The sequence below is a fragment of the Porites lutea genome, chromosome 12, assembly GCF_958299795.1.
Source record: "Porites lutea chromosome 12, jaPorLute2.1, whole genome shotgun sequence".
NCBI classification, from domain to species: Eukaryota; Metazoa; Cnidaria; class Anthozoa; order Scleractinia; family Poritidae; genus Porites; species Porites lutea.
Genome location: NC_133212.1, coordinates 17,483,370 through 17,500,789, shown reverse-complemented (window position 1 = coordinate 17,500,789; position 17,420 = coordinate 17,483,370). Strand labels below are relative to the sequence as shown.

The 17,420-nt window shown below is 43.5% G+C and overlaps 2 protein-coding genes across 2 annotated transcripts; one reads left to right on the top strand and one right to left on the bottom strand.

The window, feature by feature from the left end:
* Positions 1–1,480: 1,480 nt before the first annotated feature.
* On the bottom strand, positions 1,481–12,189 carry LOC140921681 (uncharacterized). Its single transcript, XM_073371688.1, has 6 exons — positions 10,558–12,189; positions 8,169–8,429; positions 6,975–7,342; positions 5,574–5,801; positions 3,513–4,272; positions 1,481–2,279 (listed from the first exon to the last, which is right to left on the bottom strand). The coding sequence occupies exons 1-6, from the start codon at positions 12,169–12,171 to the stop codon at positions 1,872–1,874; spliced, it is 3,639 nt and encodes a 1,212-aa protein (XP_073227789.1). The 5' UTR covers positions 12,172–12,189; the 3' UTR covers positions 1,481–1,871.
* A 3,915-nt stretch (positions 12,190–16,104) lies between these two features.
* Positions 16,105–16,920, top strand: LOC140953801 (kelch-like protein 2). The gene has a single exon (XM_073403185.1). It carries the CDS (start codon positions 16,105–16,107, stop codon positions 16,918–16,920), a length of 816 nt encoding a protein of 271 aa, XP_073259286.1.
* The last annotated feature ends 500 nt before the right edge of the window (positions 16,921–17,420 follow it).

The following is a 17,420-nucleotide window of genomic DNA, read 5'->3' as shown; positions in this document are numbered from 1 at the left end:
CCGTTCGAACCATAATTTGACTCAGCTCCACAATTTCAGAACTTGAAAAAAAATTGCCCTCAGGCACAGGTATATTTTTGGGAAGAAAAAGCGTTTATTACCTTTGTTCTTCTGTAATACCGGGAAGGACAAAGTCTCTTCTGGTGACCACCCCATGACTAAAGAGCCCGAGAACTCTGGGTATGAGAATGAGGTTTCTGTGGAGGCCAAGGGCACTGAGAGGGCGGGGACCCGATGGAAGTCATGCTACTGCCGTGTCAACTCAATTCATAAATTATCAATACATTAGAATAAGTTTTAAAATTCACTAAATCGCTTTTTATTTATTTATTTATTTTTTTTCCGCAACAGCTATTATAATCATTCGACTGAGTTAAAGTCGTGCTACAGTCGTGTTAGGGGCTGTTTACACGGAGGGAGGAAGATCCTAGTACCAGGAAGATCCTAGAAGGTGGGATAACTTTACGTTGGGTTTACATGCAGAAATTTCGGCCCGTGAGTTGTCCAAGTAGAGAAGGTTAGAGAAAGAATTAAAAATGGCGGACGACAAAATCAAAAATGCAATTTGGCTCCTTCTCCTCTCTTAACTGGCGTAAATCACTACCTTTCAGCTCAATTAACACAATAATCTGCTTGTGGATTACTCCAAACGAAATGGTCGGCCTTGATTGCCGTAATTAGCCACTGAACGACCCGCCGACATTTTTGTCGGGTTTGTCCCTAGTACTATGATCTTCTTAGCGAAAGCAGTTTACATGGTGCCAGGATCTTCCTACCTCTCAGCTAGGAAGATCCTAGTACTAGGAAGACCCTAGTGCTAGGGACAAGTACAACCCTTTGCATGCAAACTGAATACAGAAAACATATGGCGCTAGGATGATCCGCCCTCTAGGATCTTCCTGGTACTAGGATCTTCCTCCCTCCATGTAAACAGCCCTTTAGAGTCGTGCTGAAGTCGAGCCAGCTTAGAACGGCAGCAGCACGACGTTTAAACAGGCCTTACTCGCCTACCCGAGCATCCTTGGGCTTGGGCGAACCAACTTTCCCTACATTTCCTTACAAAACTTGGCGAAAAACAACTCAGCGAGAAGATAGCTGGGCTACGTTTTCTTCTTATGAACACTTTGGCTCGCCGAGCCTGTCAACCCAGTCAATGCGAGACAATCAGAGCATGCTAGTGGGTTAACTTTTTTTCTCAGTTGACTCGGCTTAGCCTGCGAGCAAGCTCTCCTATTTGGGCAAGCGAAGTGAGCCTCGCGAGAACGCGCGAGCGAGGGGCTGAGAAAGAAGCAATTTTCGCCCGCGCGTTCTCGCGAGACTCGCCCAAATAGGAGAGCTTGCTCACAGGCTAACTCGGCAGGAAGGTTTAACCTCATTCCCGGGACAACTTTTCTCCACAAAAACTTGGTCTAATTCATGGAGAATCAACGATGGTATTACGACTCTTTATTTAAAAATTTTTATTTCTTTGACATTTTCATTTCTCAACTTAATATATTATACGTCATATTAGTTGTAATACCCTTTTCGCCTTGGCCCTCTTGGCAGTGACTCGATGGGGGAGTTAAAGAATTTCATACGGCCATCCTCGCTCCTCGAGTACACTACGCATGCCTGCCACCTCACTTAACAAATCCTCCTGAATCAAAAAGCCCCGTTTGAGTATCTGAGGAAAGGCGCCATCTTAGATCCTAGCTCGTAAGTTAAAATAACTGAATTTCCAGCTCACTATCAAAATTCCCCTTTTTTTAAGCGCTTTGTACGGATTTTTGTTACCCGAGCTTGACGCAGGTTAGGTGTTTTCCAAACTGTGCTGTCACCGACTGCAAGGTCATCTCCAACAATGCGCTGGTTTTTTAATTAAGTTTCACTCATTTACCGAAACTATCCGAGCTGTCATCAGAATTACTAAATATTATGTCGAAAATGTTTTTTCTTCGTATCTGCTCGGGACCAATAGAAGTCTCAAAATCTGTTCCTGCTATTGACCCGTACCCTCGACGCTTGGCGAACCTTTTCGGACAATGGCGCTTAGAGCGACTGCGGTAGAATCCAATGGCCTTATAAATAATTACGGCCACAAAGTGAACGGTGGTTAAAATCAGCAGCACGAGGCAGATTACATTTGCAGTGTCCTGGTCGTCGAAGTCTTGCATGGTTGCCATAACACAAAGGGCGAAGAGGTACAAGGTTTCTACCACGTTGACTCTTTTCTTCTTGTATGGCTGAAATATGCTGTGTACTGCGAGAATCAAGCAGCACATAAGGATCATGACGATCTGAAAAACAGCGTATTAGTCAAATTTTCAGCTGAGAGATGGTGTAGACAAGACCAGAAAAATAGTACAATTAAAAACGCTTTGAGACTGGGGAGAGTGAGGAGCCCATCTCGCCCCAGTTCTTTCGCGTTTATTCTCATTGTGTATTCTTGCTCCCGCGTTTTTCTTGTCGCTGGTCGGTCAGTTGGAGAGTCTACAGCGATTCAGTCTGTTTGGGATGTTTATGATATGGTTTACCTGGAAAGGGACGTCTTTGCGTAACAGCCAAGCGTTCCTTATCGTGTTTCAGTGTCTTCCTGTTGGGCCAGGATGTTGGAAAAGTGCGCCAGTTGATAAAACGGGGAAAAGGGAGGGGGAGGGGACGTTTAAGACGTCTCTATTTGTTTTAAGTCAAGAGCATTGTTAGTTGTCCCCTTGTGGGGATGGCCTGTGAAAAGTGAGGATATTTTTCACAGGGGATATCTAACGACAGAACCTATGAAGGACTAGGGACCAATTAAGTATTACCTAAAACACCTCTGGTATTACAGCTAAATATTTTACTGGTAAAAACTTGCTTCAAACTTTTCCAAAATTCTGGAAAACTTCACTTCGCCACCAAAACTACATTTCTAATTGGACAGAAAAGAAAAGAGGTGGGCTCGATTGCCAGCCGCTGGTCGGGAAAATAATCCCGCAATCATCCCCCGAGAGAGCTCGAGGGAGCATGAAAGACCGGCCTACGGAGAGTGGCAGAAAACGAGCCTAGAGAAGACGTTGAATTGGGTGGACGACTCAGTCTCATTTGCATGGTGATTCGTTTGCCGTTTGTATACTGAACAGCTTAGTCCAAAAGTTTGGTGGCCCACCCTGCATTCAGTAGTACTAGTTATACTACTACATGAAAAATTACTGCAATTTGATTGGCTTAGAGCAGTGGTATTTCAGCTTAATTTGAAATACCTACATGTGAAAATTACAAACCTTTTGCGGGTAGTAGTGTAAACAAATAATAGCATGATTTGTACGTAATATTTGGCATAAATACCACTCCTGATGTTTCAAAATGGTCTCAAATTTCACTCGCCTAACTGCTCGTAAAATTACGTTTAACAATTTCGAAATATCACTCGTGGTATTTATGCCAAATATCACTACAAATCATGCTATTACCTATACAAACTCGTAAGTGGTTGACTGACAACCCCTTATGAGTTTCTAGAAGTACGTAATTTAGGGCGTTAAGTCTCTCACCTGTTTAGTATGCCAAGTTGGAATAAACGCATACGTTGCCATCAACAACAATCTCCTGAACAAGTCCACAGACCACCACCATGAGCAATGCGGGCTCAACCCATTCGTCAGTGTGCTGACGTACTGTGGGTCAACTTTCCAGTAACCTTTGGTTAAAACAACGACGATCAGCGGAAGAGGAACAACTAACACTGATAGAACAAACATGGCCAGAAGTGCCATCCCAAGATGTTCTCCCTTGAAGCATTGGACGTTTCCATCGTAGAAGAAAACGAGCTTTCCACCAACTTTGGGACAGTGAAGCAACATAAAAGATGTCACAGCAAGGTAGTTGTACACGAACAACGTCATTAACCAAAACGACTGCAGGCTGGAGTTTTTGCGAAATTTAAACCTGACCAGGTAAAAGCTCGTACTCAATATGTACGAAATTAGAAAGACAATAAGCGTGACAAAGGGCATTAGGTATCCCAAGGCGACGGCAAACAAATTATTCATTCCTTCCACCACACAGCTGTGAAGATATACTAGGGGTCCTCCAAAATTTAGCAGGTCTGCAACATAGAGCACCGATTCTCCAATGACGTTGTTAGGCTCGAAGATAATAGGGAGGACCTGGAAGAAAAACAGGGGTCCTCGAAGCTCGCTGGACATGCTGGGATTGAGGACAATAATTATGACGCATACAGCGATAACGACAACGACGACGGCAGCGATTACCCACGCTCCATGGCCCTCACATTCAAGACATTCTTCCATTCTAGAAAATCAATTTGAAAAAAAAAGGAGTAAAAAGAGTGAATTGGAGGGTAGCGAGGTGAAAGTCTACATATATTAAGTGGAACTCCATGACGTGGAACCCTCGGTGAGAAGCCTGAAATATTAAACCTGGTTGCCAAGATACTTCCGTTTGTTTCGCCCAAAGCGCCTCCATCTCGCCCCTACTTTAAGGTTTGTAATCGCCATTGAAAAGAGCAGGCCGGCTATAAGAAGCTAAAGGTCTCAATCGGGTTTTGAAAACCGAACAACAACAACAATAATAATAATATAATAGATGTATATGACATAAATTATATAAGAACGGCGGAAATGAAATCAAATGAAGAATGATCCTCGCTTTTATAAATGTAATTTATGCAATTGCGTAGGGAAGCCTAAAAAAAAATTCAGGACTTCAAAGGAATTTGAACCCGTGACCTCGCGATACCGGTGCGATGCTCTAACCAACTGAGCCATGAAGCCACTCTTGTTGAAAACTGATCAAGTATGTATTCATATGTTCCCGTAAAAGAGATGAATGTGATAGATGTATATGAAATAAATCATATAAGAACTGCGGAAATGAAATCAAATGAAGAATGATCCACACAGTTGTCAACGCAATTTATGTAACTGCGTGAGAATTCAGGACTTCAACGGGATTTGAACCCGTGACTTCGCGATAACGGTGCGATGCTTTAACCAACTGAGTAATGAAGCCACTGATGTTTTTGCACGGGAACATAATGAACACATTATTGTCCAGCTCCCAACATCAGTGGCTTCATAGCTCAGTTGGTTAGAGCATCCACCAGCATCCCGAGGGCACGGGTTCAAATCCTGTTGAAGTCCTGAATTTTTTTTCAGGCTTCTTATGCAATTGCATAAATTGCGTTCACAACTGCGAGGATTATTCTTCATTTGAATAATAATATAACAGTTAATTTTAAAAGAAGGTTAGGCGTAATAAGTTTTTGTATCCTCAGCGTGTCATTTTGTAAAAAGTATTATTTAATTGTGTCTTGTCTCGTGACAAAATACCAAACGTATGTACATGTATTAGGACTTTTTTGACCCAAATCAGAGGGCTGCAACTTTCAAGTGTTTATATACATTTGCTCCCGTAACGCGGAATATCCTCGGCTCCTGCCTTGGCTATTCACTCTTTTGGAATGGCAAACACTAAAACAGCTAAGCTGAAAACCCTGTGGGGACAAGGCTAAATAAAACACTTGTCCCCCTTCAGGCACTGTTTACATCCCCTTCGGGGGGTTAGACAGTAAGTTGTATAATACTACTGACCTTAAACCCACACTTAAATCTTTCTTGCATTTACCGCAAAGCACACCGGTACGATTATGCGCACATTGCTCGTCTATACGAGCTGGATTAAATACACATCCGGGTAAGTCTCCATCGGTGACGCACTTGCAGTAGTGAGAAGGACAAAAGTACGTTACCAGGCGACCATCAATCACTCCACCCCAGTAACCCTCTGTTAGGTACACTGTCCGGGAGTCGTCGCCGCATCTGTTTTGAGAAAGGGGTGAAAAAAGAACATGATGAGAGCTCAGGTGAAGAATATGTGTTTAATTAATGATGAATAAATAACCTGATCCAGCTGAGAAAAACGAATGGTGGGGACTGAACAATACTGAACACTAAAAGCCAAACCTTGGTGGTGCAAGTTTTGCCTGTAGCCTGTTAAGCAGACTGTTCGCACTTTCCTATTTTTTCGTGAGATCGTCAAGATATAGCGCGTCCTAGCGATAATTGCGGCCATCTTGATTTTCAAATGCACCGAGGGGGCAGGCGTCGGGGGAGTATAGTTCTAGGGGAAGGGGAGTGAGATGGCAGCCCGTAACGCAAAGTGTTCGATCTCGACGATCTTACTGAAAAATAAGGGACTGTGAACAGTCTACATGCTAAGTAGTCGCCATTCGTCGCTATTTATTCAGTCCGTTAGTGCGCCACCTTCTTTGCGGGAGGCCCCGAGTTCGATTTCCTGGTATGACCTCTTATCCTTCAGATTGCGACTTCTTCCCTTTCCGTGAGGAACGCAGGCGTATTCGTCAAGTCACGCAACGCTCCTCCTTCTTGGGGAAAAGCGTTGCGTGATAAGACAGAAAAGGCTGCATAGGAGACTAAGTAGATTTAAGAAGCTTCAAATACCCGTAAACGGGCATTGATGAAGGGGGAGGGGTAAAAAAGGGCACCGTCGCCCTCAGTCTAATGAGTACTGTTACGAGTTGGCGACTTTTAACCTTTACCATTTAATTTGTCACACAATGCTTCCTTATAAGCTTTACGTGACGGCGACAAATAACTTTTTTTTTAAGTTAGAGACTAGATCTGCTTCAGCCTATCCTAGTGCCTACTTTCGTGCAGTTGCGCTCCTCCCTAAACTTTGCGACGGCGGTTTCGCGTTGTCGGAAAGACAGGAAAGAACGTCTGGGAACTACAATCTTCGACAAAATAGATGGAAAATTTAGACCTCCGTTACCCCCAAAACAAAGATAGACAAATGGCGCGCTTCTTCATCCTTGATTTGGGGGAAGGGTTTGGGAGTTTGCAGTTAAATTTCATTCTGTCCAAGATTGTAGCCTCAAACGTCGGGGAATTTTATGGATTATTTGCCGCCTCGGGATCACTGTTAGCGTCTTACACTATTCGGGTTTAACAGGTTTTTTAAAACTGTCTTACCGCGAGACACCATCGATGGACTTGTCACAAATACAAACAGTACCCTGGAACTTGAATCCTGGTCTACAAGGGATTGCAGTGACGTTAAAGAAATATCTGTTTTTCAACGTAGAGAAAATATCCTCAACCTGAAAACGGTGCAGTGTTTTGTTGGTCAGCTGCTTGTATACAGTTTTGTTGGCCAGGCGATACGAAAACGGAAAAGACACTTCGTTAAGTGGCGACAACAGACGAATACTCTCGTCGACATGTAGCCTATTGCTTAGGCCTGGGTTGGCTGTTTGGGATATCGTAGCAATGGTAAATACCATGTGATTGAGTTCATCGAATCCTTGAATATCCATCATGGATTTCTCGCCAGGCGACAGCTGCAGGATCAAGCAGAAGAAGAAAAAAAAAGGACAGTTATAACCTGCGCGGGTGGCAGGCGTTCGAAAGGGAAGGGGAAGTGGAATGGAATTTGGATGCGACATCGCGCGCCTCTCGCGCTTCTCACTCGCGCGGAATCCTCTTCCCCTTTTTTTTTCAAACGTGAGGTTAGGACAGCGACGCCACCACTGGTATCCCCATAAAATGGCGTCTGAGAAAATAAGAGAACTTTTAATTGAGCGTTTAAGTATTAGACACGAAAGTACTTATTGAAGACACTTTTTTGACGTCTCTAACTGGACACGGGACCGCCATTTTACGTCGTCATCCAAGCCACGAGAAGGTCTAACCGCTTGCAGTGCAAAGGGAGTACCTTCGTTTTTCACTTACTTTTAAGTCCCTGAGTATTGGTCCGGCCCCGGGAATCGAACCCTTGACCTTCCGCTCTGCAGGCAAGCGCACGCTCTACCGTCTGAGCTAGACTACGGGTAGTCCCCCATTTTTCCTCAGGGATAGTAGAGCGAGCGAAACGCGTGCGCGCATGAAAATCACTCAACGCTAGAAAAGGCGACTCGCGATTTTTCTCTCTCCCCACCGCGTGCCGCCTTTTCTCGCGTGGGGTGATTTTCACGCGCCCTCGCGTTTTGCACGGTCTACTTATGATCCCTGAGGAAAAATGGGGGACTACTCGTAGTCTACGTCTGAGCTAATCCTGCCGGGGAATGAGCTCAAGTCAGATGACTATTTCGAGCTACCGACATAAAATAAGGAATTTTTGCCTTTCCTTTTTTTTTTTAACTAAGGAATAAAGAGATGAGTTTTTACCTGTATCTCTTTATCAGTTTTGTCCTCGTCCTGAAAATGTTGGGTGTCTGTTGCGATGTCGTACTCTGTACCGGAAAATGGCTGAAAATGCTTGCCAGGACGAAGATAGTTACCTTCATAAACAAAGGTGTTATTCCAGCGGAGGGCCTGATCGAAGCTGTAAAATGGAGACTTTTCGTACCATAGGCACGCTCCCAGGGACGAGATATAAATGGCAGCACCCTTAAGTCTCGCGCTGTTCTTGATAAATGATACCTTAGCCTGACGGAAAAAGTAGAAGTATTACAATCACCCGGGGGGGGGGGGGTGGGGTACTGCCATATATGGGCTATATAGGTATGTCCCGCTGTGAAGGGTATGGTTTTCAAGCAGTTTACTCTAGGATAGGGTATATAAATCAGAGCGTTTGGGTCTAGAATAGGGTATCATTTTTCAGGAAACTGATTGGTTGGTTGAAGATTTTATCTAGACTAGGTAAACGGCTACTCTAGGATAGGGGGATTTGGGGAGTTTACTCTAGTATAGGGTAGCAAAATTCAGCTGAGTTAGCTCTGGTATAGGTTAAGGGTTCCAGGGTCCCAGCGGCACATCCCCACCCAGAAATTCCTAAAGTACCCCTCCCGGGTACAGTCACACCCGCTAATACGGACATCTTATTATTACGGACAATTTGCTTTGTCCCAGAGGAAAGAAACCCCTTAGATTTTCTCTACATTTACCTCCCTTAATACAGACATTAGCTTTGGCCCCCGCAGTGCCCGTATTAACGGGGTTTGATTGTAATTGTTGTTGTTGCTGCTTTTAATTTGTATTACTCTTAGACTGAAGAAACCAAAAAACAAGGATAGCCCCGGGACATAAAAAATTGAATTTTCTTTTCCTGGAGGGTCATTTTTCGCGGTATCGAGATTGAACTGAAATAGTTTCGTCTCACGTTACTCCTCCACTTTGTAGCAGAATGAAAAGTCATCCCTAGAATATTATCAGTATGTGGATGGTGGACAGTTTCACCAGACTCGTATATACCCGTATTTACGAAGATGACGCTAATGCTGTGTTATGATTATCTACCATCTGTCTTGCCATTCACCCCATTCGCGATTTCCCGCGTTGTTCTCTTTGTCAGGTCAAGATGACTGGACATTGGCCCATAGGCGGCGGATCAGGGGGGGCATACCCCAAATTTGAGACGGGGGCACAGCTCCCACATTTTGGTGCAGAAAATGACGCAGGCAACATTACCTGTGGCCTCAGTGACATTAGTCTCCCTCGCAGCCGTTTTTAGTATCGTCACGCAACTCTCCTCCCCACAAACGTTGCGTGACGGTGACATCAGAACGCACATTTTGTGCCCTCAGAGACACTCAAGAACTACCTAAGAAGCACTATAAAGCAGGACGGCCTGAACCACTGCCAACAGATGCATTGCAATAAATCGATTACGGACACACAAGGCACTGTGAAGATTGCAAAGAGGTTTGAGTGTGCCAACGAACAACGCACAGGGCATTTAAGCAAGATGAGCCCCCCCTTCACGTTTCAAAATGCTCCGCCGCCTTTGTGGCCTAGTTCTTTTTAAGTTTTATTGACCTAGACTTAGCTTGCGTGCGGAAGTCTCCATTTTCTTTTCATTTGTTGCTCGGGGAACATTTTGAGCAACAAACGAAATAGAAGTCGTGTGCACGCAGGCTAACCTCGACTTTTAAAAGGGACCTTAAGCAACGACGCCGACGACCGCAGTAAAAACTTGCTAAAAGGTGAATTTGCGTTCTTTCAAACTTAATCGCATCTATTTAGACCCGCCCAATATGTCAAATGTAGGCGACTTTTCCTGGAGTCAAATTCTTAAGAATTTTTTTCAAGTACAAAAAGAGGAAGGAAAATTCGTCTTCGTATGTCCACGTCCTCCATAAAACTTCAAATTAGGAGGTTTCAGGACGTAGTTGTGCAGTGGACGTCAAAGAAATGTACTAAAAAGCCTGATGCAAGTGCAGAGCTGTTGTTTTGATCATTAAATTTATTGTTTTTTGAAGTTGTCGTCGAACGTCGTCTGCGTAGTTGCTTGAGCTACCTTTTGTCTCCATAAAAACGCAAAGAATACCTTGCTCAATATCCAGACATCCTGACCTCCCGTTTGGTCAAAGGCACATAATCTTTGAAACATACTTTCTTAAACTTGCAACCTTTTTTTATAGCAATCGAATGTCACCAAAGTTTGCCCAAATGAGCTTGAACAAAAAAAAGAACAGCTTTTTCTATGGGAGGCGGGGTGGGGGGGGGGGGGGGGGGGGCAGCAGAGGGGCATACAACTAAGCTACCTTCCCATCCCTTTGTCTGTAAATTTGTATGCCCGCTAGTTAAATACAGCTTATAAAGCGTCATCCCTTACCTTCCATTCTGACGGTGGAGTATGGTCTTCGCTGTACTTCACAAAACAGTCAGGATTGTATTGATGAATGTATTCATACATCGCGCGGGTTTGAACCATAATTGCTCCGCCAGTGCCGCTGGCAGCATTTTGAACAAAATTCAGTTCACTTCCAGGGTATAGTATAAGCTGACTGGACCTGAACAGAACCGCTCCTCCATGAGTACCAGTGTTCTTGCTAAGCTCCAAGGTGCCATTGAGGTGTATCACTCCCTCTTGGAACTCTATAGCACCGGCTCCTTGGTTCATTGTGAAGACATTGGTACCGCTAAATTTCACATGTATCCTTTGACTCGCAAAGGGTGCTGTGTAGGAGAGATAGGTCGCTTCATGGTTCTGGATGGTGCAGTCAATAAATTCTGGTAGCACACTAATCGGATTGCCAACGGGAAGGGCAGTATCCAAGCGAACTGCCGCGCTAGCCCGACCGGAATTTCTATCTAAAGTCACATTTACGAACTGCATAAAGGATTGCGCGATTGGATATGTGTATTGCATCCTCATGGGGTAAATATTGAGACCACCGCCCCTCCTAGACCAGTTGTCACTTATAATGCAGTCCTTCACGAGGATACTGCAAGAGCTCAAATCCCATATCGAGGTGCTGAGTGCCCCACCGCCCTGCGAAGCTCGATTACGTTTGAAAAGCGTGCTTTGAACGTCTAATAAATTCCCGCCAGAATCATGAGCCGAAAAATGAAACAACCCTCCTCCAAAAGTGGCGCTATTGTTAAAGAAAACACTGTTCTTGACGAATGCTCGATTTGAATTTGCCTTTTCAAGAAAAGCCACAAGCAAACCCCCGCCCAAGAAGTTCAGTTTAGGAATAACCGAGTTTGACGTAAACGGAGGAATAAAGTTTTCGGAATTGTTTGTGGCCGCTGAATTTTCGGTAAAGTTCGTGTCTCGGACGACGACAGTGAAGTTACTCGACATAAGAAATACAAAGCCAGCTCCACCACCGACGGATATGGTTAGTTCCCTGCTTAGCCGGGTACGCTGTACATTCGAAGTGTTGTTTAAAAAAAGGCATCCTGCTATTGTAACGCCACTGTCGATCGCATTTACACCAGCTCGTTCATTTTGTGTAAATGCGCAGTTTGTGAACGAGACATCGACGGAGTTCCAAATCGCCACGACAGCCGCAGCGTTTGCACTAAAATGCTGAAACTCGATGTTTGACACGTGAATATTGTGCGTGAAAAATGTTCCACCCGTTTGTGAACCAAAGATAAAGCCACAGATTTCAAGGGTTTCGTCGCCACAGCGTATCACAGATCTAGACACCAATGCTGTTATAAAGACCTGTCTCTCCTTTCGTGGTTGTGAAATCTGAATTTGGTTTCTCAAATCATGGATTCTGTCTTGAATAACGAAAATAAACGTAGTTTCGTCGCTAAATGAGGCATCATTTAGAATTTCCAGAGCGTAGTTGAGCGATCTGCAAGGAACAGTCCCATTTGAAGTGTAACAGCTCATGTTATTTGCGCCAAATGACTGAGAGATCGTAACATGCAATGACAAAGCATGTGAAATCCACGAGGCAGCCAGCAAAACACACACTGATAAAATCATAATAGCGTAATAAAATGTTGATTATCCAAGCGTGGTGACAAATACCTCTTGCTATTTTTTTTTTTTTTCTTATGGCGACAAATCTTTTACAAAGAAAGAAGTGTCTCCGATGTCAAAAAAAATAAAGCGCCCGTGCAAAGAATGGTTTTGAGCGCCCGTCAAAACACATGACTTTCATAGAATTATCTAGGGAGCTCAAATTTGCATGATAACCCAGTTTGGTCAAGGGGGCATTGTTTACCTTGGACTAAAAATAATAGGCGTTGAAAGCAGATTTAGTGGAGCATATGATTATGTCCTTATGTGGAGGTCGCGGAGTGCAAGATACGCACGGCAGCCTGGCTTGAATAAAATCCTTACAAGATTGATTTCTCACTCGCCAAACTAGTGTCCCCAAATTAGAATCGGGTTGTTCGCAAGCTATACAGCTCCCGACACATTATAAAGTTTTCTATTCTTTCTCTCCAATTCTCTATTTTCCAATTCCCCATAATACACTCTGTTTGCCCCCCAAATTTTGCATAAACCATTGTTTTTAAATGCTACTGGGAGTATTGCATTTTCCCAAGAGCATTTTAAGACAATAAGTTATGCAAAATTTGGAGGGCAGACTGAATGTATTATGGGGAATTGGAAAATAGTCAATGAATAAGGAGTGTTTCGAAATTTCCTTGAGACGAAAAATAGTCAATTTGACCTTTCTCACCTCTCGTGTAGGTATACTTTTCAAACGCTCTGATTGGTTGGTCATCTAGGGGTGTGCCTGGGGGCGGAATGGAGAATTTTCGGGGCTTTGCTCGTCGAGTGTACTCTCAGACGCTTTTCTTTTTCATGCGCGGTTTCCGGTTTGGGTTAAGTCTTTTATTGCCTCTGCAGACTATTGTGTCCTAAAAAACCTTTTAAAAAATACAGGTCCGAAAACATTTTACTCGATTTAGGGCTTAAAAGGTAAAAAAAGTTTGTCATCAAAAGAAATTTTTTTAAACTGTGTCTTGTGTCCGTCGCATCTCTGCAAGCTGATTGATCATACATTATTGCTTTTTTCTGCCATGACTAAGAGAAAGCCTCTTAAAAAAATATAACCGTGTTTTACAAATAAGGCTGTAAAGTGAATGGATTTTTCTTTGAAAAATAATAATTTTTAGAACCGAATAAAATGCCCCCAATACGCCCTTCCCGCGCCCACTGAGACCCTTGCGCATACAACAACTAACATGTAAAAATTCTAAAAAGCTAAAGACTCATCAAAGCAGCCCTTAGAGGAAAAGAGGAGAAATTCTTATGGACGAACGCTGATCATGAAGCCCGGCATACTCCTTTCTGACGGGGGAGGGGAGAGGGTGAAGAGCTGTGTAATTTACAAAACAAAATTTTGGCACGACTGATTTTTTTGCATGATGATATGGCGTAAAAGGATATCCTGCAAAAGGGAAGGGATGCATAAGTGTGTTCCGCTGGTGGGAAGGGTGGGGAATGATGCTAAAGCATCCTCCGGCTAAAAGGCCAACTGCATTAGAATTTCTACGAAGAGTCGTTTAAAAGCAACAACTACAATCACGACAACAACAAGTCATTCTTCAAAGTGTTTGCGCCTTGATTTGTCACAGAAACCCAAAACAAGCGTAAAATGTCATGAAAACGGACAAAACTTGTTTCGGAAGGTTACTGACGTAATGATCCAGATTATCCGCTACGAAAACACGAAAATAGGCTACTACGTTCATGTTGCCTTGATTTTTTTTCTGTAAATGGACAACGATTGGAGCCGCTTAACAGCTTAATTCAAAGCGTCATCACCCGTCAGCAAATATATTAAAATTGGGTTCGGGGGGAGGGGGTGGGGCGGGGTGTTGGGGGGACACTCCAAAGTAATGTGCGGAGATGCTCAGCTAGGGGTTCAGGCCCTCACCCTTTTATATACCATTTTTGACAGACAAATCGCCCCGTTATTTTACTTAGGGTCTAATCTGGGCAAAACGCCATCATATTTAGCCGCGAAGGTCTCGTTTAGGGTTGCACGCAAAAAAAATATAAAAATATATACTTGATATGCAAAATTAAGGTGGAAAACCACTGCAAAAACCGTGTACGATCAATCTTGCTCAACGTCGGATCCAAAGGGATCGTGATCAGTCAAAATAGATCAAATTGAAAACGTTACAGTCAAGAAGACTTTTGAAGGGACTGATCAAACAACGTGAAATAGAGTTAAGTTGCCATATTTCGACTGGCCAATATCAGTCTTCATCAGAACCTAATGAAGACTGGTATTGGCCAGTCGAAATATCGCAGCTAAACTGTATTTCATGTTGTTTGATCAGTCCCTGCAAAAGTCTTCTTGATTGTGACGTTCTCATATTTGATATGTATATTTTTAATTCGTTTTATTTACTCCATTCATATAATCCAAGTATTCGATGATAATGTCTTTGCCATCATTAAAAGTCACTGTATTTTTCATTTGTCTGTGTTTTAACAAGGTCTCTTTTAGAGGTAAAAAAAAAAAGGGTTGGGCCACGCCCAGATCGGTCTCCTTTAGGGGTTTAATTCAAAATTTCCGACGAGCATCCCCATCCCTTTCGTATGCGGAGTCTCCCCCCCCCCCGGGTATTTTACCTTTCACTGAGAAATGGTACCCCTTTCACACAGTAATTTTCACAACTCCGGCGTCATACCTTTTAACTGTTGAAAAAGCACCACCCGTTTTACAATAAATGAATCAGTTATCCAGAAAGTTTTCTTATTGTATTCACAGCCATAAGATGCGTCTGTTTCGCCGCTTGTGTCTTCGGCCGAAGACACGAAGGCCGAAGACGTGTCAGCCTGCGGCCGACGAAGCTCTTCGTCACACGCGAAAAAAAACCTCTAGTACTCAGGGTAGATAGGTGCACGATGGTTCGCTGCCAGGGAAAAATCTCCCAGATGCTAACCTGAGGTCACGTGACGACGCAGGCCAAAATAATGGCGTCTTAAATACCGCTTGCGCTGAAGCTTCACAAAATTCAAAATTCCTTTTTGCCGTCAGGAAGCGGTTCAGGGGCTTCTGTTTACGGTGTTTTGATTGGTCATTCACTTGACAATAGATCTCTTTCCTGGGAGAGGGGTATAAGTAGCGTTTAGACAGGAATCGCTGGGCTTCTGACCCCATGTTTTCCCTATATGTGGGGTTTATATAAAGTTATCAGACACGGAATGGTTCTGGTTATACGTTTTTACATTAAGATACGCAAAATAAACAGTTTGAATTTAGAAACCTGACTTTTAAAGTCTGAGTTTCGAAAGTGAGGAACAAAAAACATCTTACGAACCCCTCTCCACGTCGAGGGGGACATTGGGGAGTACCCAATACCGCAATACCGTACGAAAAATTTGCAAATACCGAAATAACGAGTCGAAAATCGACGAAATACCGATACCGCATTTATGATCGGTGACTCTTACTTAACGTTGTATCTATCTAGCGAGTTTTTTTTTTTTTTATCTCGAGCATGAAGACACCAGAAATCAACCTCAGCCTCCGCGAGAAAACGTGAGAAGATCTCGAATTGATCGATACAACGATCGACAAGCCAGGTCATTGGATGTCCTACCAATTTCATCATAGAGTAACTGTCACAAATTGTATATTCATTCACCCTTGTTTTCACTAACCCCGTGGGCGCCACAACTTGGTATCTAAGGTGCTTCCCACTAACGTGGAGAGGAGCGTTGCGTGACGACACTAAATACGGCTGTGTTCAATAGCTGACGTCACGCGAAACAGGAACAGATGGTTTAGTTGTGCGTCACCGAGTTGCTACATCACGTACGCTGCGGTTTTCTATATTCAGCCGAAAGACAACATCCTTTCTTTGGAAATTATCGTTACAACGACAAGTCAAGCCTGTCCGTAACTTCTGAGAACCGAATCTGAGAAGGAACAGTATTGGCATCATGCAGCCCAAACAAGATGATTCAAGTGATGTAACTTTGGTGTTGAAAGACGGCAAAGAGATCGGGGCGACTAGAAGCCAGCTTTCGGAAAGTGATTTCTTTTCTACGCTACTCAACAGCGACATGAAGGAGAACAGAGAAGGAATCATTCGGTTGGAGCACATCACTAAGGCTGTTATGACAGATGTCTTAGAATTTATGCGCTGTGGCTCTGTAATGATTACTCGGAAGAATGCTGTATACCTACTCGAGGCAGCGGATTATTTACTTCTTTCAAGCTTAAAGAAATTCGTTGAGAGATTCTTAGAGCGAGAATTAACAGCCTCGAACTGTTTTTCAACTTATTATTACGCCGAGAAATACCGATGTAAAGACCTCATGGTCATTTCAAGGAATTTTTTCTTTGCAAACTTTGCCGCTGTGGCTCAATCTCAAGAATTTCTAAATTTGGAAAGCCATCAAGTGGAGCGGTGGATTTGCTCTGATAAGATAGGTGATAGCACGAGAGAGGATGATGTTTTCAAGGTTATAATTCAGTGGATTGAGCAAAGTAAGAGTGAGAGGAAAGGGAATTTTCAAGAGTTATTTGATCACGTGCGATTGCGCTTTATGTCGCGTGACTATTTGCGCAGACATGTCGTGACCAATGATCTGGTGAAAGAGAATCCAAGCTGTTTGGAGCGGGTGAAGGGGGAATTGAAAAATCGTTATCCAAAGGACTATTATCGACGGTCACCTAGAAAATGGAGTGACTATGAGGACGAGTTTCATCCTCTGTTTCTATTGGTTGCCAGATGCAGCTGCACCATTATATGAAAATGAATCATACACCATGTCGTCATTTGAAGGAAAACATTACGTTTTTCCGTAGTCACCAAGCTCAAGTGGTAGTACCGGGGTCGAATGAATACCACTTGCAATTATGATAAATAAATAAAGGATAAATGATAAATGTTTTACCTAAGCTGCAATTTGCGGCAGAATGGCGGAGGGAGTGGTGAAGAATTCGTTAAAGAAGAAACCGCGAACGGCTATGTCGTCGTCTAAGCTACGTCACTGTCTGTGTAAGCGCATGAAGACTAGCCTCTGCAGTTTCATGTCGTGCTCTATCGATTCCGGTCTCGAAAACACAACGTTATCCGTTCCTCAATTCTCTGAGGACCGAGCCTTTCTTTTATCTGTTCCGGCCCCTCCAAACCTTGCGCGTGTAAACGGTCGAATTTTGTTTGAAAGGGTGCGTGTTACATTCCGAGCCATTTCGCCGCTTTTTAGTCAAGCTATAAGGGTCAACAAGTTATCTTAAAATAAGATGGATT

Bases quoted from the DNA above. Each gene is read 5' to 3' on its own strand.
- LOC140921681 (XM_073371688.1), bottom strand. From the start codon at position 12,171: ATGATTTTATCAGTGTGTGTTTTGCTGGCTGCCTCGTGGATTTCACAT. The intron at 5,802-6,974 runs GTAAGACAGTTT...TTCTCAAAACAG, and splicing joins TCCATCGATGGTGTCTCGCG to ATGCGGCGACGACTCCCGGA. The intron at 4,273-5,573 runs GTCAGTAGTATT...TTGATTTTCTAG, and splicing joins GATTTAAGTGTGGGTTTAAG to AATGGAAGAATGTCTTGAAT.
- LOC140953801 (XM_073403185.1), top strand. From the start codon at position 16,105: ATGCAGCCCAAACAAGATGATTCAAGTGATGTAACTTTGGTGTTGAAA.